At 43.8% G+C, this 20,740-nt stretch overlaps 1 protein-coding gene across 2 annotated transcripts in view; it reads left to right on the forward strand.

The window, feature by feature from the left end:
- The window catches only part of PLA2G4A (phospholipase A2 group IVA), a 108,274-nt gene that overhangs the window by 19,823 nt on the left and 67,711 nt on the right, over positions 1 to 20,740 (forward strand). For both annotated transcript variants that reach the window (XM_077332672.1, XM_077332673.1), the window contains exon 2: positions 8,547 to 8,683. In XM_077332672.1, the coding sequence (XP_077188787.1) occupies positions 8,651 to 8,683 (33 nt within the window). In that variant the 5' untranslated portion in view covers positions 8,547 to 8,650. The remainder of the gene's footprint in view (positions 1 to 8,546; positions 8,684 to 20,740) is intronic.

Here is a 20,740-nt window from a genome sequence, read left to right on the forward strand (position 1 = left end):
CCCAACACGTATAAAATGATGTGCAGAGACCAAACTCTGTGTGGATGAATTTTTTAGTGGTTGTATATCGTCCTAGATCCAGGTTATTTTAAATCAATATTTTTATTATTCACCCACTTTGAATGTATCTGCCCCTCACTAGTTTTATGCCAATAAGGGTATCATATGGTTGTACTCTAAATTAGCGATCCCCAACCTGTGGGCCGCGGACCACATGTGGTCCTTCGACTAATTGGAGGTGGGCCTTGAAGGACGCCTTCTCATCCCCCCCTGCCCTTTACTTCATCCCCCCCCCAGCCCTTTACAACACACTTCATTGTTGTGGCGTGTCTGTATCTTATTTTGAAGGGATGTTTAAACATTACCATAGCGATCAGAGAGTGCTAGGGCAGTGGTTGAGAGTAGAGGAGTAAACTACCCCCCCCACTGGGCCTCAGTAAAAGGCGTTGAATGGTCCCTGGTGAGTGGTCCCCGGTGTTGAGTGGTCCCCGGTGATAAAAAGGTTGGGGACCACTGCTCTAAATGAAAAAGCATGCTTTAGCTAATCAAAAGTTAGGTACTGGTTGAAGCTACCACATTGTTAGTGACATTGTTACTAGGTGATATTGTACTGTATAATGCAGTTCACGTTCCTTATAAACTGCCCTGAGCCCTAAAGGAGGGTGGTATATAAATACAAATAAACAAACAGATAAACAAACAAATAAATAAAAGGATGCATCATTGGGAACTATACTGCATTTAAAAACCATCCTCCTTTCCCTCAAAGTATACTGGAAAGACTATCCTCAATGCATTTTTGAAGTAACATAAAAGTCTAATTTTAACAATATGGTAATATATACTTCAAATTAGCATCTGATCCACTCTAATAATGTAAGGACAAATACTGCATTACTCATTGTACCTCTGAGTATGGGGAGATGTGTTTTCACCAACCATGTTTTAAGGGCTTGCTACCATCCTATACAGAAAAAGAGATGGGTTCAATGGAAAATGTGAAAGGAGGGGTGAGTTTCATAATTCCCATCTTCTGTTGTAAACTTCCAACTCCCCCAATCCTGTTCCTGTGAGTTCCAAGGGATACTTTTGGAAGGAGAAAAAAAGGGATGGAAATTCTTCTCCTTTGAAGTGAATCCTTTATATCAACACAAATTTTATGCAAGATCTAAGCTAAGATGTAGCTGCATTCTAAGAATTCTATGTCTGAATGTTTGAATTTTGTGTGCTAAGTGATGTTTTATGGCCTCTTAATTTTAGCCTGTGGCTTTGATTGGAGTAGAAACCTAAATAAATCTCATCATGGCTCCAGAATGCTATCACTGAAAAGGTGCCAAATATTTTAGTAATGCTCCACAGTAAAAATGATACTGCTTAAAAAATAAAAATTTAATACACTTTCCTGTTCCATCCATATGAGAATTTCCTTTAAGGACATGCAAAGATTTAATGCTGGCTATTGGAAATAACGCAGGCTTTGCTTCTGTTATATGTTTCAATCAAAACTATCACCTCTTGTACAAACAAAGCCACAAATACCACTTCAAAGTGATGTCAAAGCTGAGTCACAGTGAACGGAAGCTCTGAGTGATGCCTGACGTACCAATAAACCTTTTTTCTGTTGTCTTTGGTCAAACTTTGCTGCAAGTAGGGAACCCCCCCCCCATTAACTTAGTCTTCCTATGGCTAATTATCTGACATAAGATCTACAGAGAGTAGTAAAGCCTTTGTCTTTGTTCTCATAACACTCCTGTGAGGAAAGTCATTGCAATTTCCATGTCACTGATCAAAAACAGAAAAACGAGAGAGCCAGACACTGATCTAAGGCCATTGAATCCATCTGAACTTTAGCTAAACCTTCCTGGCTATTGAACCCTCCTCCCCTCTATATCAGGCTTCCTCAACCAGGATTTTGTGAAACCCTGGGGTTTCTTGACAGCCCTGGAAGGGTTTCCTGAATGGGTGGGAGTTAATTAATTTTCAATATATTTTTAAAATTTGTCAAAGATTTATTGGGTGATATGACCATATATGGTCATGTCGATCTCCCCCCCTCCCAAGATTGCCAATGATGGGTCTGGACGGGGTGGGAAAGGGAGGAGCCCAAGTGGGCCTGTACAAAGCTATGCTTCCCAACCACATTCTGCACAATCGCACCACTTCAGGGGTTTTTCAAAGCCTGAAGAATGTTTCAGGGGTTTCTCAATGGTAAAAAAATTGAGAAAGGCTGATCTATATGTATGGTTGAGGAAATTTTCTTTCATTATATCTGAAGAAATGCGCTTGCAGACAAAAGCTTATATCTTGAATAAAATATTGATGGTCTTAAAGGTGCTATGGGAAGCAAACTTTGTCCTCCTTCCACCAATCTTTAATATTTTGCTCTCCCTTACCAAAAGTTGTGCCCATTTTCTTTGAACCCCCTGCTTAAATCCCAGTCTCCATCTCTAAGCTTAAGTTGAAGTATATGCCACTTGCCTGCCCTGTCACTTTTCTTCTCTTGTTAAGGTCACTTGCTTATGTCATGTTGCCACAGTATAAATAATATATCTTTGGGATTCAGGAAGGAAAATGCCAAGTTCTTGTTTTTCCCTTGAAACAAAGATGATAGTAAATGTCTACAATGTGATCTAGGCCAGGGGTAGTCAACCTGTGGTCCTCCAGATGTTCATGGACTACAATTCCCATTAGTCTTTGCCAGCATATGCTAGCAGGGGCTCATGGGAATTGTAGTCCATGGACATCTGGAGGACCACAGGTTGACTACCCCTGATCTAGGCAACCCCAGTTACTTAGTTTTACTGCAGTCTCTGGTAAAGCACAGGTAGGATAATTAAATGGAATGCGGGTATATATCCACTCAACAATGGAAGACAATAGGAAAAGGACTACATAAAACATGGGTTCCATAATAAAGGATTTTTCTTGAAAGCGATAACAATAAATACAATAGATCGTGTCTATTTGGATGTTTAATAAGTTGTCCTATACAGACAGATGGCAAATTTATTTTTTTCAAGCTGAAAAATGAGTATCCATAGCATATTGTAAGATGATTAAGCAACATTTTTTGAGAGAAGTTGGCAGTTGTGTTTTCAGGGATTCCTTTTTTAATGGTACACATCTTATTATTTTTATTTGTGATGCTGGAAAATGCGTCAGTGAAACCGTGAATGTCAACAAAGTTAAGAACTGCTGTTATGCCAGAAAGTATGGACTGGATGACCAGCACAGAACTTCATGATAAAATAGGTGAAACTCCATGTTACAAATTGTGTGGTCATGTGTTTGGCATCAAACAAACATTTTTGTTTTCAGATAGTGACTGGCTGATGAGCAAGCATACCTTAGGGCAGTGGTTCTCAACCTTCCTAAGGCTGCAACCCTTGAATACAGTTCCTCATGTTGTGGTGACCCCCAACCATAAAATTATGCAAGTGTTCTTTCACAGAAATTAAACTGAAACTGACCAGGAAGATCCATTGTTCATGATTGCTCTTTTCTGCCTGCAGGGGGAGTGGCAACAATGGTGGCACCCTCCTCCCTGGCCAAGCTGTTCACCCTGCCACGACCCGTATAAAAGGATTGTCCGATCCCCCAAAGGGGTCCTGATCCCCCAGGTTGAGAACCATTGCCTTAGAGTGTTGGTTGATCACATGGAAGTTCAGTGGCTGGCTCACCTGGAATGATTTTTGCCTGCAGGCATGTTTCTTTGGTGCACCATCTCTTTGTTCGAAGCAGCCTGCCCTGTCCTGACTAGGGGATGGGCAGCTTCAGCTGGCCTGGTCCTTAAGTTGAACCATCAGAAAAGAGTGGCATTCTGCATGACAGTGTATGACTTAATCACAGGTACACTGAGGCAGCTGAAACAAATCTCTGAATGGACAGAAGAGAAATGGTGAGGAAATCTTCTGGGAGCCAGGCAGAATTCAAATCTAAGGGTGAGCAGCTTGGAAGTATAGGCTTTCATTTTGTTGGGACCTTCGTGGCATGCTCTTCAGGGTGCAGATGAAAAAGTGTGAGGCAAGATTAATGTGCTGAGCATGGAGCCGGGATGGAATTTCCCTTGTGCTGGAGGATGTGGAGACCTTGATACCCCTATGGGCACATGTGGAATTCTAAAATGGCATGGTGGGCACAGCAACAAAATGGCTGCTTCAAAATGGCTGTTGCATGAGGCGGAGTTAGCCGCAAAATAATTGCCTCAGCTTAACTTCAGTGACACAGTGCAGATCTTTGTGCCATGGTGGCAGTTGCCACCAAAGCAACATTTCCCAGCCAGTCAGAAGCCTTGCTGGACAAAATCCCTACTTGGCCCTGCCCACTTCCTAAAATACTTGGTGGGCATCGGGAAACGTGACAGTGGTTACAGTGCCCCCCTGGACACCATATTGGGGACCCTGGACTAGAAACACACAGTTTCTGCACTAAGAAAAGGGGAAGGAAGTATTTTAGCAGAAGCTGTTGATGCCCTAGCTTTTTCTGACGCACATGAGAATACATTCTGAGTATAGAACTTAATGATAGCGAAGAGTGGTGACTTTAGGGACATAACATAGGAATTGGTCTCCAAAAAGGATATAATTTATTCATATTGGTTGGAGCCATAAGTTACAGTCCCCACTCAACCATTCAGCTACACATTATAGAGAGTGCTATATAGTGTATTATTATAATTTTGACCACTGAGGAAGACCCAGAAGGGTCGAAACGCGTTTGGTCCTATGTGTTGTTAGTTCGGTATAGTTTTTAAGATGTTTTTATTCTGTTTTTAACTGTGCACTATAATCAATAATTAACAAGTTTTACATTATTTTTATTGTTCAGCTCAACTTTTGAGTTCCTACCTGTTAAGGTTGGGTTTTGTTCCTTTTTTGCTGTACTAGTAAAAGGACGAACAATATGGAAATTAAAAAAAAACACGTGAGGTCAGAAATCCACATGCTACATAATTGAGTAGAGGGGTGCCAGAACTGGTGAAAGACAAGGAAAACAGACCAGCCTTTGTCAGGAATTAGCGTACAACTTGAATTGTTTTGGCACAGGTTTTCCTGTGTGCAGTACCCGCTGGACAGCAGCCAAAATAAGCATTTTATACTAAACGGAGCAGAAGGGAATAATAACACACACACACACACAAATCTAATGCAGAATATTCACACTTCATTTAATACTTGAACTCTTTTGAGAATCACAGGATGTTATTCAGGAAGCTACAACAGAATATAAAGCCATTTGAGCCTACTACAGGAACCAAAGGCTACTACCACCGGGACTATGTTTTCTAGGTTAGACTTGAAGAAGAAGAATTGGTTCCTATATGCCGCTTTTCTCTACCCAAAGGAGTCTCAAAGCGGCTTCCATTCGTCTTCCCTTTCCTCTCCCCACAACAGACACCCTGTGAGATAGGTGAGGCTGAGAGAGCCCTGATGTTACTGCTTGGTCAGAACAACCTTATCAGTGCCATGGGGAGCCCAAGGTCACCCAGCTGGCTGCATGTGGGGGAGCGCAGATTCAAACCCAGCTCACCAGATTAGAAGTCATCTAACTGCTACACCAAGATGGCTGTCTAATAGGTTTTGTATGTAGGACTGCCCATGAAGCCTGTCTGGAAGCTTCAACTGGTAAAAAACACATACCATGTTGTCAGTCTTCAGGACAGAGGCTGTTATACTTGTCCTCTAAAATGTACAGTGATTATCTACACATTTCTGAGCACAATTCAGAAATATGATTGTGCTTGGCTCTGCCTGGTACTTACAGGAGGGCCATTCAGTAGGAACAGGATGTGGAATATGCGTCTGTTCATGCTGGGAGCAGCTGAAAACTACCCGCTTCCATTTCTTAGTAAGATCTGGATTGATCAAGGATGGAGGAAAATTCTCTTGCTGTTCTTGCCACTTTTGATTGATCTGATTTGGTCTGTTTAATGAATTTTATGGTGCATGTGGGATTTTTATAATGGGGTATATGGTGGATTTTTAAAAAGCTTTTATAGTTATATGATGCAATAGAAATTTCGGTATATTATTTCCCCCCCCAACAATATCCAATTAGCCATATGTTGAATTACTGCAACAACAAAAAAAGTAGCTCACATTTGAAAGTTGGTAAATATGCAAGTTCAGCACTTTCAGTATATCAAACAATTTCTGGGAATGTTACAAAAAGGGAAGCCAATTCTGCATCTTTTTCATTATGATACTTCCTTACATTCTTAAGAAACCTGCTGTGCTGAACTTTGGTGAACCAAGGGTTGAATATACTCAGTCAGCAGCATTGCTTTTCTACACATTTATGATAAGATCCCAGTTGAGCTGATATACCTAAAATAAAAGATTTGCCAGGTCATAAGAAAAAATGACCCTGCTGGAGCAGACCAGTGGTGTGTCTAGGCTGATATTTTCCTTTACACAGTAGCCAGCCAGATACTGCTGGAAAGTTTGGAAACTGAGGTTTCTCCCCAGATCAGCGGTATGCCAGGGGCATCTATGGCAAGGGTTATGGCTCTCCTCTCACCATTTCCCCTATTAGTTTGTTGCTGTTATGGGGAAGATGGGTAGGCGTTTATACTACCATCTCTTCTTTTTATTTTATATGTTGTAATTTTTATGTCTTGTCCGATATTTTAATGGGGTTTTATCGGAGTTTTTAATTTTTGGACTGTCTGCCACAAGCCAGTTCCTGGAGTGGTGGGAAATAAAACAAAATAAATAAATACTGGTTTTCAGAGAATTATTGCTTCTGAACATGGACGTTTAGTTATCATGGCTAATAAACATAGCTAGAACTCTTCTATGTGAATTTGCCTAATTTCCTTTCAAAGCCAGCTGAACATCTTCAGCAGTGCATCCGCAGTTCCTCTGTCAGTGAGGAAATACTTCCTTTTGTCTGATATTCATCTATTGCTCATTGAGTTTTAGTATCACAGCAAAGCAGAGAAGTTTCCTCCACACTATAAATAATTTAATACATTTCAGTTGTGTTCCCCCTTAGTTATCTTGTGCCTTAACTGAGAAGTCTATCTTTATAGAGAAGACGTTCCAACCCCCTCAGTATTTTGGTTGCTGTCTTCTAAACCAGGGGTAGTCGACCTGTGGTCCTCCAGATGTACAGGGACTACAATTCCCATGAGTCCCCTGCCAGCAAACACTGGCAGGGGCTCATGGGAATTGTAGTCCACTGACATCTGGAGGACCACAGGTTGACTACCCCTGTTCTAAACCTTCTGCAGTGCTGCAGTACACTTTTAGAGGTAGTGGCCAGAATATTCCAAATTTGCCTGTACCACAGAGCTATACAAAGGCAGAGCTATACAAATTCTAGCTTTTTTCACTCCCTTTCCCAATAACGTTGGTCAGAAGCCTTTTTCACCACTGCCATCCACTGAATCATCCTTTTCAATTAACCAATATGACCCAAAGATCTCTTTCCTGATCAGTCATCGCCAATTCATCAGTGTATATTTAAAGTTAGGATTTCTGAAAATGCTATCTTGGAAGACTTAGGCTGTAATTTTTCCACAGTCAGAGTTATTCAGCAGTGAAACCAGCTGCCTAAGGAGGTAGTGAGCTCCCCCTCACTGGTGGCTTTTAAGCCGTGGCTGGGCAGATACTTATCATGGATACTTTAGGCCAGGCTTTCTCAACTCGAAAGCTCACGCCTTGAATAAATCTTTGTTGGTCTTAAAGGTGCTACTGGACTCTGATTTTATTCAACCAGGGGTTGTGAAACCCGGGGTTTCTTGATGTTCCTGGGTCTCCCAAATGGGTGGGAGTTAATTAATTTTTTACATTTAAAAAAAATTTGTTGGACATTTATCAGGTGATATGGCCATGTTGATCTGTGCCCCCTCCCCAAATAACCAATAATAAGCCTGGGAAAGGGAGGATATCTGGGTGGGTGTCTATACAGCTAGGCTCCCCATCCATATTCTCCATGATGACACTACTCCTGGGGTTCTTGAAGCCTGAAGAAAGTTTCAGAGGCTTCTCAGCGGTAAAAAGTTTGAAAAAGGCTGCTTTAGGCTGATCCTGCATTGAGCAGGAGGTGGTGAGCTCTCCCCCACAGGTGGTTTTTAAGTAGTAGATGGGCAGATAATTGTGATGGATGCTTTAGGCCAAGGGTAGTCAACCTGTGGTCCTCCAGATGTTCATGGACTACAATTCCCATGAGCCCCTGCCAGCAAATGCTGGCAGGGGCTCATGGGAATTGTAGTCCATGGACATCTGGAGGACCACAGGTTGACTACCCCTGCTTTAGGCTGATCCTGCATTGGGCAAGAGGTTGGACTAGATGGCCCTTTCCAACTCAGTGATTCCTGCCTCCAGGATGACATGACTATACTTCCTAAAATGCTGTTCAATAATCACTGGCTCCCCCCCCCCATACTATCTCCTAGTGTGTAAAGACCTCAGCCTTTGCCTCAAGCAGGCAAATCAATGTATAGTCCATAAATGCCTGTCTCAGGTGTTAACAGTTTACATTCCTAAGAATTGAGTCATGCACAAAAATCGTAATACTATTTTGTTTGTTTTGTCACATAGCACTGAAAAAGAATTCGAGCCAGAATCTGTCCAGTGTGAAATAAGGTTACAGCAGCCGATCTTTTCCTGCATCTCCTGTCCCAGGCTCAGCTACCAAGACCAAAATGTCCTCTATAGATCCTTATCAACACATTACGGTAAGAAGTGACTGTTTCTGTTCAAGATAAACTGCAGCTAGTTATTCTAACCAGGCTGGACCCGCTTTGTGAGAGGCATGTGCTGGATCCTCACATTACAGGCATACCTATCTAAGATTTTGAAGAAATAAAGTTGTTAATACCAGGACCATTAACAGTCTAATATTTGGAGACTGTTCACAGTAGCTCTAATCGGCAGTCTCCCTAGTTTTGTTAGGCTAGCTTAAAAAAAAAAAAGACCCCAAGGGTTTGCTTAGTCAGTTAACACTAGTGGAATCTCAAGCCCTCATTAAGAGATTGTCCTACTCACTACTTCAGCAGTTGCACATGGGAGTCTCCAAGCCTTTGCAAGAATACAAACCGTGTTCATCTGTGCCAGTTGAACTCTAGCCCATTTCTGCTGCAGCCTGACTGGCATGCCCTATTGCTGTGGAATTACTCTCATATTGTTGGGCATTCCAGAGTGAGGAGGCTAGGTTGCCTTTTGCCACACTTTAGATAGCAAGGGCAGCATCTGAGTGCACTTATTTATTTATTTATATTTAGATACCGCTACTCTCAAATGTCTTGTGGCGGTTTACAAAATCCATGAATACAATAAAATCCCGTAGAAACCCATTAAAACATAATAAAAACACAATATCAAGATGGCGGATAATAAATATATAACCCACTCCCTTCCCCCCATTCAGCATGTACACACGCTAAATAACACACGTTCAATGCATTTTGCAAATGGTTTTTACTGCACGAAATGGCAAAATCCCCTTGCAACTAGTCACTGGAGTGGATTGTAATGGAATTATTTATTATATATGTGAAAGTGTCCCAAACTAAGAATTAAAATAACAACAAAAAGTCAGAATCTGCCTATCTGTACTCCAGGCTTTCTCAACCTGGGTTTCCTGAAACCCTGGGGTTTCTTGAAAGCCCTAAAAGAGTTTCCCAGATGGGTGGGAGTTAATTATGTTTTAATAGTTTAAAAACTTATTAAACATTTATTGTGATATGACCATATATGGTCAAGTTGACCTCCCAATGGGCCTGAAGGTGGAGGGAAGGGGGGGGGGGCCAAGTGGACATGTGCACAGTGATGCTTCCCAACCATATTCTGCATGACTGCACCACTTTGGGGGTTTCTCAAAAGCCTGAAGAATGTTTCAGGGGTACCTCAACAGTAGAAAATATGAGAAAGGCTGCCCTGGGGTTTCCTGATGGCCCTGGAAGAGTTTCCTGAATGGGTGGGAGTTAATTTGTATATATATTTTTAAAATGTGTTAAATATTTATCATGTGATATGGCCATGTTGACCTCTCCTTCTCAAAATGGCCAATGATGGGCCCGGGTTGAGGAAAGGGGAAGGGTCCTCTATGGGCGTGTCCACAGCTCTGCTTCCCAACTTGCTTCTGCACGATCGCACCACTTCTGTGGTTTCTCAAAGCCTGAAGAACGTTTCAGGGGTTTCTCAATGGTAAAAAAGTTGAGAAAGGCTGCTGTACTCTGTGGTTAGAAAAAGAAACTCCAGTAAGGCAAATTGACCATAGTAAATGTAGAAATATTTCTATGGAAAACAGCCCCTTTGCAGGCATTCCTGTCCAGAACCTCACAAAACACGAACTGTGGCTAATCACATTTCTTTAGAATCAAGAAAGACTGTGCTATTGGAGTTACAGCTACTGGGACAGTCTTCTGTGTGCTGCTAAAAATATCTTCTTGTGCTTCCTCAAACAATCTTTAATCAGCTGTGTGGCTTTGGGCTTCCCTTTTACACAGTCACATCGTTCTCCGTGACTGCTGTAAATAGTCTCTGAAACCACTGTGTGTTTTGGCCACTCTGGATCTTTAGTCAGCATCATGGTGTGGAGCAGGGGTAGTCAAACTGCTGGCAGTGGCTCATGGGAATTGTAGTCCATGGACATCTGGAGGGCCGCAGTTTTACTACCCCTGGCTGTGGAGGGTGGTCATGGGAAAGGGGCGGTGGCTAGTGGTTAAGATACCTTGCAGGGCTGCTAAAAATACTAAGAGGAGGATTGTCTCAAACTGAGCTAAGGTGATGCTGCCATCTCCTGGATATTCCTTGTGATTTAAGATCTGGGATGCAGCTACCTCACCAACCAAAGATTCCACCTAATTTGCAGCAGAAATCGAGTACAAGGATTGGCTGCGCAGATCTGTGCTCTTAAACCAGTGGGTAGGTTGAGTTGGCAATCCAGGCCTGATATTAACAGTCAGATTTGGAGGCATGTAGGTGTTTGGCAGAGTCCAGGAAGACCAAGCTTTTGTCTAGCCCAGCCTTTCTCAACTTTTTCTTATCATTGAGGACCCCCTGAAACATTCTTCAGGCTTTGAGAAACCCCAGATGTGGCGCAATCATGCAGAATATAGTTGGGAAGCATAGCTGTGTACATGACCACCTGGGGCCCTTCTCCTTCCCACCCTGCCCATCACTGGCCATTTTGAAATGGGGTGGGTGGATTGACATGACCATATGGTTTTATAATCTGATAAATATTTAACTTAAAAAAAATTAAAATCAATTAACTCCCACCCATTTGGGAAACCCTTCCAGGGCAATCAAGAAATCTCAGGGTTTCATGAAACCCAGGGCCTATTCTGCACCCAAAAGTTAATGCACCTTCAATACACCTTAGAAGTAGATTTTCCTGTTCTAGGCAGGAAAATCCAGCTGCAAAAGCACATTATTCTCCATGTGCAGAATGAGTCCTGGTTGAGAAAGCCAGGTCTAGACTAATATTTCTGTAGAAGGCAAATCTGAAAAAAACTTCTTGCATGCCATAAACCAGTGATCCCCAACCCCCAGTCCGGAGACCGGTACCGGTCTGGAGATCAGTTGGAACTGGTCCGCAGCTCCTCCTCGTCCTTCTCCCCGGCTGCTGTTTCGAAGGCTGCCCTGCCACTCTGCTTTTGGCTCATCATTGGTGCGGCCGCTATGACTAGGGCTTCCCCTCGGCTGCTGCTGGCAGCACCCCCCAGCGGGCAGTGGGAAGTCAGGGGCACTGGCGGGAAAGCAAGTGGAACAGGGGCTCAGGCGGCGGCGACGTCCCTCGGCAAAAGACTACCTCCCGTGGGCCTCAGTAAAATTGTCAAACGTTGACCGGTCCCTGGTGATAAAAAGGTTGGGGACCACTGCCATAAACGACCGAGTTACTGAGGCAGGGAGTGTGAGTGAGTGTGTAAAGAGGCAGTATGGAGGGCTCTTTTCTTGCCTGCAGGTAGTCTTTTTTGATGGAAGTGTGTTCAGTCTTGCTAGCACCCACTCGCCACCTGACACGATGCATTCCAGGAAGGTTTTGCTGTTTGATTCTGCTGAAAAACAGTCGGAGGGTGTGTGTCAGAGGAGTGGACAGGTGCAGCTTTGCCTGTCAAAAGTTCTGCGTCCCCCCAGAGAAGGCTGCAGAGAAAGGTTGCTGCCAACTTCTCTGGACCCAGCTTGCTCTGGATACCTCACAAGTCAGGCACTCCCCCTGCCTCGCTTGTTTCGGTCTCAGGTACGATCAAAGGAGCAGCCCCCCTGATACTTGCTGGGAGGGTTGCAAGCTTTTAAACAGGTCCTTCTAGTTGTCACTTCAGCATCAGTTTGATAAGCAAGCACATCTAGTGATATTGTTGAATTTCAGTGCAAATGTTTCCACTAATCAGACTATTATTAAAGGAACAGCGTTTCCCTCCCCAACCGGTTGGTAACCCAAATTACCAACAGGATGTCCCCATACACTCTTAGCACACAATTATATGATAGCGAAGGTATGTATGGGGACGTTCTGCTGGTAATATGGGCAATTTTACTCTTTAATTCTTCAGAAGCAGTCTCTTATTTTTATTATTTTTACAGAGTGGTGAGCCTAGGCATATGCCATAGCAGGTGGTCTCCAAAAAGTAAAAAAAAAAAAATTATATTGGTTGGAGCCATAATCTACAGTAAGTCACCACTCATGTTTTGAATGATTCACATATTAGACTCTTCTTTTTAATCATGCTCATTCTGATATTTTCCATTATTTTCCAGGATCCCACTCAGCTACACTTTATGATTAGTTCAGACTTTGTATATAGAGTGTATTGTTATAATTCTGACCACTGAAGAAGACCCAGTAGGGTCGAAACGAGTTTGGTCTTATGTCCAGTTAGTTCTGTATAGTTTTTATGTAGTTTTTATTCTGTTTTTAAATTGTGCACCACAATAAATAATTACTGTTTTTTATAATATTTTATTGTACAGCTCAACTTCTGAGTTCTAGCCTCAGCCATAGACCTGGCAGAAGAGCTCCATCTTACAGGCCCTGCAGAACAGAGAAAGCCGCTGCAGGGCCCTCAGCTCATTCGGAAGCTCATTCTACCAGGTCGGGGCCAGGACCGAAAAGGCCCTGGCCCTAGTTGAGGCCAACCAAGCTTCTCTGGGGCCCAGAATCACCAGCAGGTTACTACCCGCAGAGCGCAAAGTCCTGTGGGGGGGGGGGGCATAGGGCAATAGACGGTCCCTCAGATATTTGGTTTTTCTACAGGCTTACCAGCTCAGGGATTGGAAATATCTGGAGATTTTGGGGGTGGAGCCTGAGGATGGAAGGGTTTGGAAAGAGGTATAATGCCATAGAGTCCCCCTTCCAAATCACATATTTTTTCCAGGTGACCTGTTGCCTGGAGATCACTATTTTTTCTATAAAATCTCTTAACAATGAACTCTCTTTGAGAAATTAATGGATTGTGTTGAGCCATTGAGTGTTTTCAACCATGATGAAATACTAAAAATAAAATGCTGAGAATCAGCCTTTGACATAAGCCTGCCACCCATAGCTTTCTTAATTTCTTAAATCATTTTGAGCCAGAAGTGATGTATTAAAAAAAAACAATCTCACCAGCGATGAAATTATGTTGGACTATAATTGCTATACAGTATTTTTGGTACATCTTCTGCATCTATGTACTGTTCTTCATTTCTTATTCGTAATCGAAGGGCTGGGGAGAAGTTTATTTTCGGCTCAGAGTAAAATCGAGGCCTTTGCATTCCTGCTTTCTGAATGTAAATACGCAGTCCAGCTGGAACAAAGTTGTCAGTTGATATAAAGCAGAAGCTGCATTATCCAAACTTCTCTCATTTGCAACTCTTAAGGCAAGTGTGTGTATAATTTTCTTAAACCACCCTTTGTAGTGCTGGAAAAGTAGGAAGCTCTCTTATCTATCTGGCTCACTAGTATCTGCTCTGTTGAGCATTCCTCCTACCCCCTGCTTCCTGAGATTCTGCCTGCCAAACTCCGGCTGTGTTCCCGAGCCATAGGAGGAGTCACTCAGCATTTCCCCCCCTTGAAGGTGAGCTCCCCCTCATTGGCGGTCTTCAAGCAAAGGTTGGATGCACACTTTTCTTGGATGCTTTAGGACAGTGGTCCCCAACCTTTTTATCACCGGGGACCACTCAACGCTTGACAATTTTACTGAGGCCTGGTGTGTGTGGGGGGATAGTTTACTCCTCTACTCTCAACCACTGCCCTAACGCTCTCTGATCGCTATGATAATGTTTAAACATCCCTTCAAAATAAGATACAGACACGCCACAACCATGAACATAAGGAACATTTTATTTTCATGGAAATTTTAACTCATGACAATGACAAATCAATGGGAACCCTGAGCTTGTTTCTCTGCAATGAGATAGTCCCATCTGGGAGTGATGGGAGACAATGACACCTGAAGTGTGTTGTAAAGGGCCTGGGGGGATGAAGTAAAGGGCCGGGGGGGGGGAGGCGTCCTTCGCGGCCCACCTCTAATTAGTTGACGGACCACATTTGGTTGACGGACCACATATGGTCCACGGACCACAGGTTGGGTATCGCTACTTTAGGATGCTTAGGGCTGATCCTGCGTAGAGCAGGCGGTTGGACTAGATGGCCTGTATGGCCCCTTCCAACTCTATGATTCTATGATTTTGTGATTCTAAGGCAGAAAGCTGACCACACCCACCATTTATATTTTCTATTTGCATTTCCTATACAGCCTTCTGGTTAGGCCCTTCTGTCTGTTATTACTAGGTTCTTAAATCTGCCACTTCTTGATTTCAAAGTTTTTTTCAGTGGTGTCCCCACATTTTGGAGTGGCCTTTCTGTATACGTGTGCAAGAAACTCTCTTTCCGTAAAAGCAGTGTAATGGGGCTTGGTTAGTTGTACTGTGGCTTTTTCAGGCAGTGATTGGTGTTTTAACATTTTAACGTTTCTGTGAGTTAATGGATTCATGAACAGCTTTGTTTGTGATGGGCCATATTGATCTTTCTCAATCAATGTTGATCTTTTTCATTCTGATCAGTCCTCAAGAAGCTCACATTCTGATTTTCAAAATGAGATAGTACAGATACATGCCTTAATGCTCTGAATCTGACAGTTGTGACCATAACTCTTTTGTTTCATGTTGGGTAGGGAAAAAAGTTGCCTTAGATCCAGCCATGCCTCAGGTCTCCAGCAGAGGTCCTTCTCCGCTCTGCTGATGAAAATTTGTTGGCGAGGGTAAGGACTGAACTTGGGATCATTGGTGTCCCAAACGTGTACTACTGCTGAACTGGTACTCTGTTTACAATCCATCATAAACAGCGCTACCCCCTTTTTAAGACCATTGAAGTCAGTGGGTTTAGAAGAGTGTAACTCTGCTGTAGAGCCACATGGTGGAAGCCTGGAGTGTGATTACAAAGTCCTTGGTTCCAATTCCCCCTCCCACTGCACTTCACACTGAGTGCTTTCCAACTTGGGACCCATTGGAACCTCCCATGCTGGTTCGTGTCGCTTTCTCTGACTCTCCATTCTTCTCTTCCACCCTTCTTTTTCTTCTCTATACCAGTGGTCCCCAACCTTCTTCCGGCTGGGGACCGGCGGGCCAACTGCCCCGCCTGCGCGGCGCACATGCCCGGCCAAAATCGTGCATGCGCGAAAGTGCCGCGCATGCCTGATTTTGGCCGTGCACGGTGCATGTGCGCATGCGCGGCATGGCCCTGATTCCCTCTTCCCCCTCCTGCAGTAAGAAGCTTCCCGGGGAAGTTTTTTACTGCGGGGGAGGGCAGGGAGAGGGAACCGCGGCCCGGCGCCCTGGCCTTCGCGGTCCGGCACTGGGCCGCGGACCGCAGGTTGGGGACCATTGCTCTATACGACTGTTTGTAGTGTGTTGGCTATATTCTGTGCTTTTATTATTTTTCTTTTCAATAAAGCTTTTTTTACTGTTTTACTATCTACTTACGTGTCTGCCTTGAGTTCCCACGGGTGTAATCGACCTCATAAACACAGGCAAACATCCTGTAATGCTAGTTACCCAGCCTTTCACATAATTTGGCTAATTTCCCCACAGCTCAAAACCCGTGTCCCAGGACATGTGTAAATGCAATTCGGGTAACAGATTCAGTGCAACTTTGAGCATCTGCAACTACAACATACTTTCCAGGCTTATGATGAACTGTGAATGTATATCTAGCTTATGGATTCAGTTTCAGAGATCAGCTTCTTGATTGTGCTTTGTCTGTAACCACTGCCAAGCATTGTGGTCTGTACAAACTGAATTCCATACCCAGTAAAGAGAGTTAATGAGTGTTGAGAGGCTCCACTTATAGGCAAACATTCCAGTTCTGTTGTTGAATATTTGGTTTCTCATTCAATTTCTAGCCACCAAAAGCTACTTCCCAGCTCATCTAATTATTCTAGTGAAAACCCACAGCTACATTTGAGTCATCTCAGGTTACAATAAATGGATAGGACAGATCTGGGAATTAAAGGATTGCATAGTCGAGCAGACCCTTCTTTAGTGACACAAATCCTGCCTGATATTCTTTGTCGGCTGGTGCAGAAGTGCTGCCATCCTTGCCCTTTCTTGTACCAACCTTTTATAGAAACCACAGAAAGCAAAACTTCTTTGTATCACCCCTGTAGTTGTTGACAGGCATCTTCCAGTTTTTATATATCACATCTTGTTGGGTGTGTGTGTGTGTGTGGCTTTGGTCCATTTGCATTGAGAAGATGTCCTAGAAACAATGCGGTTTCTTGCTAGCTGGCACTTATTCCCTGCCAGTTGAAATCCAGATTCTCTGAGTAGTTTCAGGATATCTCTCAGGCTCAACAAATGTTCTCCCATAATTTGTGGAAGCAAATGGCGTCACCTGTGTAGGTGAGGATAGCTGTTCTTTACAATACTCTTGTAAAGTTGTCAGTGACTCTTTGAAAGGCAGTTGCGACATCCGTGATCCCAAAAGACATTCTGCAGTACTAATTTGGTGATCTCTAGATACCAAATCCAAATTAGTCAAAATCTTTGCTCCAGACATTTTATCCAATATATCTGCAATATCTGGCCATGGATCTTGAGCAGCTTGTTTGTTTTAGTGTTTTGTAATCAATGCAGGTCCTCAAACCCCTGTTGGGTGTTTTACAGACTATTGAGGAAATGCAAGGTGATGTAGAGTGTTCTGTTAAGCCTTCTTACAGCATATAAGTTAACTGTTCTCTCATGGTGCTCTGATATACTAAAGCAGCAGTCCCCAACCTTTTTATCACCGGGGACCGGTCAACGCTTGACAATTTTACTGAGGCCCGGGTGGGGTAGCCTTTTGCCAAGGGATGTTGTTGCCGCCACCTGAGCCCCTGCTCCATTTGCTTTCCCGTCGGTGCCCCTGACTTCCAACCACCCGCTGGGTGGTACTGCCAGCAGCAGCTGCACAGTGCCACACCGAGGGGGAGCCCCAGCCATGGCGGCCACTGGAGAACACCAAAGGTTAGATGCCGGCAGAGTGGCAGGGCAGCCCCTGAGGCAGCAGCCAGGGAGGAGAACGAGGAGGAGCCGTGGCCCAGTACCGACTGATCTACGGACCGGTCCCGGTCCCCAGACTGGGGGTTGGGGACCATTGTACTAAAGGAATTCATAATGGATTTATCAAACAGAGTATTGTGTTCAGTTCAGTCTTGGCAGTAGTATGTGCGAAAGGATCTAGGAGTCTTTGTAGACCATGAATTGAACATGAGTCAGCAGTGTGACTCAGTGGCTAAAAAGGCAAATGGGATTTTGGGCTGTATCAAACGGAGTATCATGTCCAGATCAATCTCTCAATGGGACAGGCTTCCTCGGGAGGTGGTGGGCTCTCCATCTTTGGAAATTTTTAAACAGAGGCCAATTCTGTGAAGGCTTAAGGGGGTGGCAAGTTCCAGTGGATAAGCAATAGGGTTATGAGTGTCCTGCATTGTGCAGGGGGTTGGACTAGATGACCCATGTTCTTCCTTCCAACTCTGTTATTCTGTGATTCTATGATTCTCCACTGGTGTGCTTCTTGACTTCAGCACAATCTGCTATCACCATGTATCATAGCTCCTAGTATTTCATTCTTGTTTGGAAACGTCTTGCATACTCCAGGGAGGGGTAGCTAAACTGTGACTCTCCAGATGTCCATGAACTACAATTATTATGAGTCCCTGCCCGCCCTTGCAGCACCCCTCTTAATACCACTGGGAGACCAGTTGCTCCTTCTGCTCCTGCTTGCAGTGGTTTGTCTTCAGTGGTCACCCATTGAACTCTAGCTGCATCCATTTGAGATTTATTTTAGGTGCTTGACCTGCCCATCATCAGTGCTGTTCTTATAGTCACTGAGGCCCTCCTGCATCAGCAACTTTCAGTTTCCATTGTGTGGCTTTCTTTCGTTTGTGCAACTCTGTTTCTCAGTGATTTTTCCCTCTGCATTGTCAGCAGATGTCATTTGGACTGGGATGTTCTTGAGGAACTGTTTCTTTTCCCTCCCAGACTGCTTGCAAATTGCTTTCATTTTTAATTTTTTTAATATATTTTATTCATACTGATGAACTTTTAAAATCTGTATTGCTTAACAATACAAAAAGTTATCTTTTACCAAATCATCTCTCTTATTGGCTTAAGTTTGCAGCTTTGAGTGGAGAGTCCTGTTTTGTTCCAAGTATGTAAACAAATTGTGGAATTTAGCAAATACCCCCCCTTTAATGTGTTTAAATCTGAGTGCTAGAGCCTAAGATTGGGGCCAAATGGACCTCCTGCCCCCTTCATCCAGTTGGCCCTGGCCATTTTGAGTTCTTGGAGCAGGAAATGCACTTTAATGAAGGAAAATGCTTAAACATCATCTCCCCTTACAAATGCTTGAACATAATCTTCCCTTACTATGTTGCTCCCAAGCAGCTACTTCGATTTCATTGTCACTGCCAAGAGCATTAAAAATAAGTCACCCATACGCTTGATGTGTTCAGGTACAGTGTCATGTGTGGCACAGCATTCTAGTCTTTTAACAGTACAAGCACTGCAGGGAAAAGGGAAGAAAACATTTCCCACATAACCCAGCAACTCAAGGACAGCAACTTCCTGTCATAGCATATAAAATGGGCATAATGGAGTTGTAAAGACTGTCTAAGAGCCTCTTGTGGCGCAGAAAGAGCCTCTTGTGGCGCAGAGTGGTAAGGCAGCCGTCTGAAAGCTTTGCCCATGAGGCTGGGAGTTCAATCCCAGCAGCCGGCTCAAGGTTGACTCAGCCTTCCATCCTTCCGAGGTCGGTAAAATGAGTATCCAGCTTGCTGGGGGGTAAACGGTAATGACTGGGGAAGGCACTGGCAAACCACCCCGTATTGAGTCTGCCATGAAAACGCTGGAGGGCGTCACCCCAAGGGTCAGACATGACTCGGTGCTTGCACAGGGGATACCTTTACCTTTACCTTTAAAGACTGTACATTCATAATATTGCAGACGGAACTGAAAATGGATAACTTCCTCATAACCCAATCTAGATTTTCCCACCCTGCTTTCTCTAAACAGTGCACAGCATTTCTTGAAATTAAACTTTCCTTTCATTGGGGCACTTTCCTCTTGGACAGCTGCAGGAGACTGGTGGGAATGTGTAAAGCACCATTAGTTTAAACAGAGCAGCACTGAGGCTTAGTCGGCCTGGTTGGTGCATTTATACCCTGCTTTATTCCACAGTGAGGAGTCAGAGTAGCTTATATTATAATTCTTGTATCCTCCATTTTATTTCCTTAACAGCAACCCTGTTTGGAAGGGTAAGCAGAAAGACACTGAGAATGACCCAAGATCACCCATTGAGCTTCATGGGAAACTTTGGTCTTCCAGATCTTAGTCCAGTGTTCTGTCTATAATGGCAAACTTGTTGTAGTAAGTGAGCATTCTAGAAAATGCCCAGGAATCTTTACATCATTCAGGAGTAGGATTGCCAGGTGCCTCCTGGCAACTGGCGAAGGGTAGGTGGGAACTTACCAGAAGAGAGAGAGACAGGTCTAGGCCATATTTCCGGCATTGCAGAGGAAATGACATCATCATACCAGTGACTTCTAGGTGATGGTCTGGTATTTGGGCAAACACTCTGGTAAAACCAACGTATCATAGAGTTTAAACCCAAATACCAGAGTGTCACCTGGAAGTTGCTGGTGTGATTACATCACTTCCTGTGTGATGCCTGCATCATGACTTGCGCTTTCTTCCTACTGGTAAGTTCCTCTACCAGTCAACTGGGAGACAGGATCTGACATGGGGGACCCTCATCTCCACTGAGGGCTGGGAACCCTATTCTGGAGCTGGGAAAGCCCTGGAGATTTGGGGAGGAAGGGACCTCAGTGGGGTATAATGCAGTAGAGTCCAAAGCATCCATTTTCTCCAGTGTAACTGATCTCTGTAACCTGGAGATGAACTGTAATTCTGGGGGATCCCCATGTTCCACTTGGAGGCAGGCATCCATAGTTAAGTGGGAGATGTACAAGGGGTCTTCAGCAGGCAAATCAGCACCGATAGTTCCATAAACTTAGAACGCTTGAGAACAATTACTGTTTAAGTACCGCCATTTGTATATGGCCAGTCAGTGTGGTGTGTTGGTTCCACATCTGGGCCTGTCACAGAGCTCAGGCATGGATTTCACTGGTTGACCTTGGACCAGTAATCTGTCTCAGCCCCAAGAAAACCAAAAAGGAGATAGTATAACCAAAACCAACAGATTTAACCAACCAGTAGTTAGGACCCAAAGGTTAGGTGTCCACTAAATATAAATATTCAAATTATATTAA

The sequence above is a fragment of the Paroedura picta genome, chromosome 4 (genome assembly GCF_049243985.1).
Source record: "Paroedura picta isolate Pp20150507F chromosome 4, Ppicta_v3.0, whole genome shotgun sequence".
NCBI lineage: Eukaryota > Metazoa > Chordata > Lepidosauria > Squamata > Gekkonidae > Paroedura > Paroedura picta.